This window comes from Fulmarus glacialis, unplaced genomic scaffold (assembly GCF_000690835.1).
Source record: "Fulmarus glacialis isolate BGI_N327 unplaced genomic scaffold, ASM69083v1 scaffold16747, whole genome shotgun sequence".
Taxonomy (NCBI): Eukaryota; Metazoa; Chordata; class Aves; order Procellariiformes; family Procellariidae; genus Fulmarus; species Fulmarus glacialis.
Window position 1 is genome coordinate 5,546 of NW_009223945.1, and position 10,237 is coordinate 15,782.

Below are 10,237 nucleotides of genomic sequence, written 5' to 3' on the forward strand. Positions count from 1 at the left end.
CATTTTCCTGAGCGTTAAGTTGTGACTGTACTTCTGCTCCTGCAGAGAAGAGCAGCAAGGCTTCCTTGGACTTCGGTGGCAATGATACTGGTCCGGCAAGCTGATTTTTTTTTCAGTCCAGGAAAAAAAAAGGTGTTACTTAGAAAGCGTTTTAAAGTCAGTAGAAACACAGCTGCCTGGCTACTGCTAATATTTTGTTTTATTATGATTGTCTTTCCTGAGGCGAGTTCAGTAATTAGATACCCCAGGAGCAGAAAAACATCAGGGCGCAGCGAGGGCAGGCGGCTGCTCCCTTGGGGCCTGGGCCGTGGGGGCTCCCCTGGAGGCAGCAGGGCAGGGCCTGGTAGCCAGGGCCTGTCCCACTGCCCCAGCCAGGAGCAGGGCAGCCGGCGGGCAGCTGCAACCCCGGGCATCAGGCACCTCCCTGGGAATGGGCCGAGGCCAGACTGGGTTGTCAGTCTGCTGGGCTGTGGGGAGCTGGAGACTGGCACTGCCGCAGCGTCGCTGGGGCAGGGACTGACGGCCCCGAGGGGCTGAAGGGGGACCCTGGGCAGGTGGGGGCAGGCCCCAGGGGTTGGGCAGGGACAGTCAGGGCTGTTGGTGCCCTCAGGGACATGCCAAAGAAGAGCTATTTTGACTAATGATTGTGCCCATGTTTCCTTCTGTAGTTTTCATGTCCTTTTTTTCCCTTCTCTGATGGAACTCTGTAAAGGATAGGACTTGTCCTTTTTTTGTAATTTTTATTACAGCAGTCATTTGTGTTATTCATAATGTTATGACTACAGGTTCGCCAGACTGTCTGTCTGTTGAAACAACTGTGGCCTGAAGGATCTGACATTCGGTGTGTGGTCTGTGTTCTTGCTTGTGCCGTGGGATTAAAAATATACAGCAGCATGCTGGAAAATGCAGATACTTCCATGGGAGCAAAGACAGAGCAATCAGCAAGAGTAAGAATTTTTTGAATATATTTTCAGCACAGTGACCATTTTGCTAACAGGAGAGATGGCTGTCCTTCTAGATCCCAAGCTGAAGAGAGGCCCTGCTGCTTACTTTGTTACTGCACTCTGTAGGCGGTCTGGTTCAGATAATTACTTGGCCACATCTTTTCCAAAGGAGCGTGGTCTCTCTGTGGGTGGCACTGTGCCCCCTGCCGCAGTGGCTGTTCCTGGGGGAAGTTTTACCTTAGGACCAATTACTTCCATAGGAAGTTTTACCTTAGAAGGTAGTTGTGCTCATTATTTTTCTTTTCCTAAAGTTCAGTGGCATACTAGCTTTTACAGAAGAATACACTTTTCCTCAAGTTAGCAAGACATTTCAGAAAAAAGATTTCTTTCTAGATGCGGTCATGACATCATTTTTGTGACCATGCTGCAAGCCTTATATTTTCATCAAGTTAACACAGACGCATTTTGAGACACATATTCAGTGGACTACAGGATAGCTACAAGTGATTAGCACAGCTCTATTTTTGTACAGACTTTGCTGTGCAGTTGAGAAAAGAGCGTAGGCCTGTATCTAGATATTAACTTTTCCTCTTAAAATAATAACATTTCTAGCCAGACACACTGACAATTTTTTTTAAGTTTTGTCTTGATTTTCATAGTCATATTCTTTCTGGAAAAGAGATTTTTTTTTTTTTTTTTACATTATAACTGATCTGCATCTACCAACATACAAGAATGTTCATTTTGCGGTAAATGTATCCACAAGTAATTACAATGCACAAATTGTTTAAATAGATCAAAATTATTAGCTGCTTTAACAAAGTACAAACCACTGAATTAAGCACAGGTGAACACAATTATTTTACTGAAGGACGTGGTCAACTTTTTATCTATCATCTCTCAACAGGGAAGAAGTAAACCCCTATCTCCAGAAGAAGCAGCTGACCTCTGTAGAATGCAATGTCTTACAGTGGCTTTTCTTCTTCATATGCCTCTTTCACAGAGAGCTCAGATTAGGATCATGAAATCCTGCTGGACTAAGCAAGTTTTACCATTAATAAAAATGGTATGTATAGCACTGTCTTACTTCCCCTGTCAGCAGGTGCAATTATCATTTCAGTTTTCATTTTCCTTATATGCTACTTTAGTCGTCTGATGAGATCAAAGAACGTAATGTACCTGCTGGAAACAAACCTTAGCTGGTTCAGGAATCTTAAGCCACAAATCAGTGGGGCTAAGAGAATGTGTGGGGCAATATTTCTATACTTGACCTCTTCCTAGACATCTCCAGTTAGCCAGCGTTAGTGTTAGGTGGCTGGGCTAGATGGACCTTTTGGTCTCATCCAGTATGGGAAGTTTGATGGCAGGCCTTTTTATTGTTTAAAGTTGGTTATTACAGTGAAGGCAGTTTCCTGATCACAGAGAAGTCAAGTAACTGTGTTGTTTTTCATGTCAATAAAATCTGTGGTAGCTAACCTTGCTTTGGAAATGCTTTGATCCCTCCACATGAAAAGGTGCTCCATAAGAATTGTTTGCTTTATTTTAACAGCAACAGTTGTGTACGCATTTTGCTCTGACACAGCTAAGTGCTACAAATGATTGGAAATTGGATTTAACTTACCTGCCTGACTTAAATGATGATTCACTGCTCATGAATCTTGCACATTACTATGAGGTCGAATACACTAAAGGTATTTATCTTTGTTGAACAGTTTGCTTTCTTACATTTCTAACTTTATTAAGCTGCAAAATGAGAATGAAACTGCTTGTACAAGCAGAAATGAGCACAATTTTCTAATTACCCATATAATAATAGATACATTTTATGGAATAATAGGGAAACTTTTTTCTATAGCCAAGTCTAGAAAATCACATGTAAAAGTGTCTTTCACCAGTACTCGTTCAGAATACTTTACCATGTTATATCTTTGATGTGCCACCTGTACTTATGCAAAGGAAGAGTGATATAGCATAGGTAGTAAGAGCTCTCTGTCGCTGTTATTTGGTATGCCAGACCCTTTGGTTTTCTATCCATTTCATTTTGTCTTAGTACAACACAGTCAGAATGGAAACTAGATTCGATCCCTAATGTCACTGTGACGTTGGATAACATTTTTAATTTCGGATGAGATTCATTCAGACAAAATCATGTATTGTCTTGTAAATACATGAATTTGGGAGCTGGAGCTTTAAGAACACCATCAGATGTGTTAAAATTCACAAAAAAGTTACAAAAGCTGACAGAGCAAGAAAGGATGGAAAAAGATTTGTAGCAAATGTTCCTTCAGGGTAATTCTGTTTACCTGAAATCCTCTGCCATGAGTCTGTCTGTCTGATAGTAAACCAGAACACTTTCTTTATTAATCTAGTCACAAGATGTCCTGTATGTACCTCAGTAAAGCAAGTGTAGAGGAATTTTTAAAGGAAATATAAGTTAGGAATATGAAACATTTATTTTTATAATGATACCTATTATTGGGCACTAAAAAGAAAATTCTCAATTCAAGATCCTACCTTGCAGGAGGTGAAGGTGAGAGAAACTCTTCTTTAGCTGTGGAGCTTGCAGACTTCCACAGACAGTCTAAATCTGGTGTTCTTTCCAAAATACATCTCAGTACATTTAGTTATTTATACCGTGGGCTATTAAAAACTGTGAATGTACAACATTCTGTCCTAATTTGTTCTAATGACCAAAGACCTTGGCTAGGACTGAAGTCTTTGTGCCTGATGCTGCATAGGTGAATAGGTAGGTTCTGTTTGAGGAAACTTTTAATTTTAAAGCTTTTTTTTTTCCTTTCTTTCTTTCTTTCCTCCCTCCCTGCGCAGGATTAGAGTTCAAAAAGGAATTGGGGAAAGAAGTGGAGAATGAATACCAATGTTTATGGGACACTGTAACAAAATTGGCTGTGAAATACAATTTTGGAGATGCTTTCCCAATACGAAAGACGTCCCAACTATTTCTTGAACAGGAACAGACATTATTTAGAGGTACTGACAACTCCACAAATTAGAGAGTTAGAAGCATGATTTTCATTACTATCACTAAAAGTTCCAGGAGTAGTGATCTGATTTTATCCTGATCACAAATCTAATCCATGCTTTATGGATCCTCTCCTCCTTCCTTTCAACTCACTAGCAAAACTCACAGCTGATGCCAAAATAAGTCTGACATCTTTCACCTTATGGGTGAAATTCTGACTCCACCGTAGACAGCACAAGCATTGTTATTGACTTCAGTAGGAATTGGGTTTAGTTCCATGATTGCTAGCCCAAATCTATTGTATGTATGGTAAAAACCATTATGATTAGTGTAATACAAATAATAGTAAAAAGCATAATAATTACTCATAATTAAAGTAACAACTACACTGCAGGAAGACTGTCTCTGAAGAACATCTTTGTACATGTTGACATACGGTTATGCAGGTATTGGGCATGGGGGCAGCAAATTAAGTGAAATACAGAATAGTTGCCCAAACGGTAGAGAGTCCAGCCATCACTGTAGCTCACATTGCAATCCTTGAAGGTTGTAGAAATGTGACTTGCCCGTAAGTGTCTTAAATTACATCATCATCCTGTTTAGTAGCCCATAATTGGGGAAGTGCATAGTTGGCTCAGAGATTATTTGTTTTCTTCCTTCACTTTCAAGACCTGTTCTGAATATCTGAAAGGAGTAGGTAGAGATTTTTGCCTGGTATCTGACATTTCTTGAGAACCAGTTTTGTTACAATCTTCAAATGTTTGTTTTAAACCTATCAAACTGTATAAATCTTTAGAAGAGACAGTTGGTAAGAAGTTCAGTACAGGCTGGAATATAGTTCTACTTAAGTTTGTGAGTGTTCTTCAGCTGGCTTCAAAGATGTCCAGTGGGCAAAGTGGGCTCTAGTGGGCAAAAAAAGACAGTTCTTTGTTATCTGTGGGATATTAAGGCATCTTCTGGCACAGCATTTGTGTTGTCTGCTTCTGTATCTCCTTTGGAGACCTTGAAGACTGAAGATGTGGTTAGACTTCAAACATGACAAGGGTGCACAATGTTACATGTCATCTTTAGTCATCTAACATAAGTGAAGTAGAAAGTGCATATTTAGGAGACTGTGGTCTTTATGGAATGAGTGCAGGAAAGTAGATGCCTGTGAGATGGGATGGGTTGTAGCATTCAAAAAATTAGTGTAGGTGTCTAAAATGGATTATGAGAATATCTAATCGGAAGCAATAATGATGTCTGCTTCATTATTCTTCCCATACTGGAGAAGAAACAGGAAAAAGGGAACTAGTGGACTGCTGCTTACTTTTAGCAAATTTTACTTGATAGAATTTCATTTATAATGTAACTTGACAGAATTTTCAGGTATGATACACAATTATATATATTCTTAATTAAACAGTATTAATTATTTTTTATACTGTAAAGACTATGAAGAAGAAATACCTAACATTGGACTAATCTCAGTGAAATCTGATCTTGTTGAAGATTATGCTGGAGATGTTTTGAAAGACCTACCTGTTTTAGAAAGGTACATATATGAGTTTTAGTTTAATGAAATAACATTATATGGGCTTATTTTCTACTCCCCTGCACTTTACATCCATATTATGCTCAGTTTGTACAAATGTAGAAGAGCTTTTGCTATGATTGTGTAAAATTTCACATTTACATGTACTGGTGTAAATATTAACAGAAAGTTCAGAACAAGAATGGATAAGAGTCAATATATCCATAATTTCTCATACTGTTCTTTGTTTGCGTTATAGTCTTTGATTCTTATTCTACATTCTGGAACTGTTTTTCTAAGTGTACAATTTGTATTTGAAAGGCCTTATCCTAAATTGCAAAGCTCAGATTGATTTCAGGAGAAGAAAAACATGAAATAAAAATACTGAAAAAAGAAAAAAAAAGAGATTATCCTTTACATTTGCTCTGCTACCTGTGGAAGTGGGTTCTGTGCTGCGCAATGAGTATTTTTTAGCCAGTGTGCGATTTATATAGTTACATTGCGTTCTGTGATTAATCTGTATGAAAATAAGTGAAAAAGTGGGGGTTTTCTTACTTTGTTTATTAGTATTTTTTTTCTGAAAAACTGAGGGTATCTTCACATGCTATATTGGAGAATTAAACCCTATGTTGGTTTTCTGCCACAGTAAAACTGTGTTTTGATAAATATCCAGTTTTTTGAATGTTTTGAATGTTTCGTTAGAGATGCTGGAAAACACTTTTAATTTATGCTCTGTTTAATGTTTGTATATTTAGCAATGATCCTGCAGTTACTTCACTTATTAAATACAAGGAATTTGATGAGCTTTGTCACTGGCATTCTGGCAGACCTTTAACTGAGGAATATGAGCGAGTACAGTGCAATGCTGATGGTAAGAAAAACTAACATGAAGCCCATGTGTCTATGTTGATTAGAACAGTATTGTAAAGGTTACCGTGATTTTGGAGAAGGACTTCTCATTTCAGAAAATATTTGCAGCTGTATAAATACTTGCCAAACCAGAGCTACTGCAATAACTAAGTTATACTTAAACTGATGTGCCTGTGCATTATGTGTATGTGTTGTGTGTTATCTTAAATAGGTCTAACGAGTATAACAGAATGAGCATTTTTGGTCAGATGTTTATGATACATTCCCTTTTGCTTGCAAAATGCTTCACAGATTTATATAAGCAAACTGTATGTACATGAGCAGTTTAATGTTTAAATATGTACTTTGGATAACGCTTGGTAAGCACATCCATACATATGCAAAATCTGCTCAGATGTTTGCACAGTGCAGGCATAGCCAATCTTATCTCTTGAGAACAGAATTAAAATAAGAAGTAAAAGAAGTTGTTGTGGTTTAACCCCAGCTGGCAACTAAGCACCACACAGCTACTTGCTCACTCCCCCAGGCCCTGGCGGGATGGGAGAGAGAATCGGAAGGGTGAAACTGAGAAAACTTGTCGGTTGAGATAAAGGCAGTTTAACAGGTAAAGCAAAAGCTGCACACGCAAACAAAGCAAAATGAGGAATTCTTCACCACTTCCCATCGGCAGGCAGGTGTTTAGAGCCATCTCTAAGTAAGCAGAGCTCCATCATGTGTAACGATTACTTGGAAAGACAAATGCCATCAGTCCAAACATCCCCCCCTTCCTCCTCTTCCCCCTACTTTTACTGCTGAGCATGATGTCATATGGTATGGAATATCCCTTTGGTCAGTTGGGGTCCGCTGTCCCAGCTGTGTCCCCTCCCAACTTCTTGTGGCGCCTCCCCCAGCCTGCTTGCTGGTGGGGTGGGGTGAGAAGCAGAAAAGGCCTTGACTCTGTGCAAGCACTGCTCAGCAGTAACGAAAACATCCCTGTGTTATCAACACTCTTTTCATTAAAGATCCAAAACATAGCCTCATGCAAGCTACTATGAAGAAATTTAACTCCATCCCTCTAAAACCAGCACAGAAGTAAACAAAAGTTGTTTGTATCATAATTCTTGAGGTTATGCATTATAGTTTCCTGTAAGTTTTTTCCAGTTTGAGATACTAAGGAAAACAAACCATGGACTTAGTTTTGATCTTAGATTTGCATATTTACATGAAATGAAGTATATAATACCGTATGTACCAGCAAGTACACAAAGCTTTCTCTCCAAGATGTTCCCATCATCTATTGCGTCATACAGTGAATTAAACTGTGACAAACCTACCAGGAGTTGAGAAGTCATGGATTACTGTTGGTACTTCTAGTATCGCTTATGGTTTTCATTCAGTGACTTAGAAATGTTGCTTCCTGAGTGAGTATTTGCACCACTTGACGTATGAAACCAGGGTTCCATCTGCTCACCTTTCTGACTGGATGATTTTTTGCATTTTTTCGTGCACTGTGATTTCAGCGGGAGGTTTAGAGACCATAACTTGCAGAAGAGTAGCTAGAGCACCTTCCATAATGTTGGAGTTGAAGGTTTATGTCCACTCCAGCTGAAGAGAGTGCCTTCTCTCTTCCCTGCCTTGCATGAATACTCTGAATGCTGGCATATGTCATCTCAGTCTTTCCTGTGAAAAACAAAGATCTGAGATGGGTCTTCACACTCAGAAACTGACTCACTGTTTTGATTTTAGGGCAGAGAGAAATAGCTAGGCTTGAGTGTGGAAGTATCCACGTGCTCAGTTCATTATCTTCCATTGGCTAGCATAAGTGTTCTTCCAGAAGCTTTATTCATGTTCTGAGGACAGTCTTGTTTTCATGGGGAAGAGATCTCTTTCTGATCATCTGAAATGCCTTTGGAAGACACCTTCCCATTTTCATGGACTGTGTGAGAAGCCTAGGCATTTTGCTGAGTTATAATTTCTTTCCAGGCATCCTGCTTGTTAAGTTTTCCAGTATTTTTAATGTGTGCCTAAAGTAGTTTGAATTCAAGTCTATTGACTATCTGTCAGATAATTCAAAGTACTGTTGGATTTCAGTGAGTCTTAGTAGCCAGCCTCTTTCAAAATGTGATTTTGGCCTTTAGGTCAACGAGGAACTTTTAGGAAATTTATCCATTACCCAGGTATCTCTTCTTGGAAATAGATTAGGCTGGAATTCTATCAGAGTGTTTTTTAATCAATTATATTTGTTGGCAGCAAAATCCAAAGATCCAGAAGAAAGAAGACAAATACAAAAGTTACAGACTTTTCGTCATTTTTATGGAAGCACTTTGGAAGACAGCACTTCAAAACTTATTGTACATCAAGAGGATGTGTCAGGGAATGCTAATGCTGCTGTCAAAAAGACACAAAAAAAGCATGTGAGTCTATTCAAGTTGCCCTTTCCAAATCTTTTTTCTATTATCCAGGAAAGGATTTCTACTATATGAGTCCCGCCGCTGAAGTTTTATATTCTGAATGCACTGGTAGTTCTCAGATGAAGAAATTTAAATTGCCTTTGTACTTAAAAATTAATTAGCTAATTGGCAAGAGTATTTTTGTTCCTAGTTAGGAATACTGATGAGTGATTATATTTTAACAGGCACAAGTAAATAAAAAATTTAATATATATGAACTCTGTAAAGGCTGATAGGTTTTGGCTCATGGCCAGTATTATAATGTGGAGTGAAGGAAACTGGAGTTCATGAATTTAATTTTACTTTAAGAAACTGTTGAGAAATACTGGAAAAACCATTATTCAGTTATTTATTTCCCTGCCCTATTTGGAAACATTCTCTGTGAAAGATCCTGTAGGTATTGCCATTAATTGTAACTATGTGAACGTTCTCAGACATCACAGGTTGTGTAGCATGTACTTGCATGCTCATGAAGAATACTGAGCAATAATAATTTAAGTAATATTTCATAATAGACTGTACTATGGATTATAGATTATGGCCTGTTGAATTACCTGTAAAAGTCTATATATAAAATAACTTTGTTAACTTCAAGTAAAGTTGAACTCTGATTTTTATTTAACTTATTGAAAAGCATCTCAGTATGATCAGAATTACTATTACCTATGTATAAAATAAAAGCTTGAAATTTAACTTTCAGACATCTGCTATTTTATTTTTCCACATTTGTGCTTTTTTATACTACTTGTGAAGCTTTATACTGACTTAAAATGAAGCTTAGGGAAGCTCTTTTGAGCACCATATATTGGGATTCAGAAATTATATCTCCTTCAGAATGAAGTATTATTTTAAACAATTCCCAAAACACAATGCATCACACAGATGAATTGAAACCTATAATGTACCTGCTGTGACTGAGTTTACGGATTAACTTTTTTTAGATGATGCTTGCACACAGTGATGGTTAGTTCTAAATATCTTCATTTTATTCGATAGAAAAGTAAAGCGGAAACAATTGCAGAGGAAAACAGCAGGCGACTAAAAACTAAAGAAGAAAAGAAAGAACAGGAGCAATGGAAAGCCTTGTGTGTACCAACTGAAAAGGAAATAAAAGCAAATCTGACTGTTGGAATAAATAAATTGGAGAAGTTTCTCAAGACCCTTAAAACTAAATCTGTGAAGTTCAGCGCAGAAATGACAGGACTGTCTGCCTGTTTAGAAGTGTGGAAGGAACACTGCAGAGAGAAAGGTATGATAACCAAATTCATGTTCAGTATTCAACTTCCGCTCCCTTTACCCAAGAGAGTGAGTGACGTTGGACATTCTCAGCTGGAATAAAGGTGTGTAAATACAGCCCTGTTTCAGGAACATGAAAGATGTGGCCCCCTTTTGCAATTTCAAGATCCTTTGAGTCAGCCGTAAAGTATCCAATGAAATTAGATTATAGCTTTTTTCCTGTTTTGCTTTGTAAACTTTGCATACATAAATTATTTATTTTATT

The 10,237-nt window shown here is 38.1% G+C and overlaps 1 protein-coding gene across 1 annotated transcript in view; it reads left to right on the top strand.

Annotated features, from left to right (window-relative positions):
* The window catches only part of LOC104079835 (probable ATP-dependent RNA helicase DDX60), a gene marked incomplete at its 3' end in the record, with an annotated part of 13,758 nt that extends 3,773 nt beyond the window's left edge, over nt 1-9,985 (top strand). The window contains exons 6-13 of the mRNA XM_009582003.1: nt 786-947; nt 1,852-2,010; nt 2,494-2,635; nt 3,771-3,932; nt 5,356-5,458; nt 6,193-6,308; nt 8,537-8,700; nt 9,733-9,985. Of these exons, the coding sequence (XP_009580298.1) occupies nt 786-947; nt 1,852-2,010; nt 2,494-2,635; nt 3,771-3,932; nt 5,356-5,458; nt 6,193-6,308; nt 8,537-8,700; nt 9,733-9,985 (1,261 nt within the window). The remainder of the gene's footprint in view (nt 1-785; nt 948-1,851; nt 2,011-2,493; nt 2,636-3,770; nt 3,933-5,355; nt 5,459-6,192; nt 6,309-8,536; nt 8,701-9,732) is intronic.
* Between the last annotated feature and the right edge of the window lie 252 nt (nt 9,986-10,237).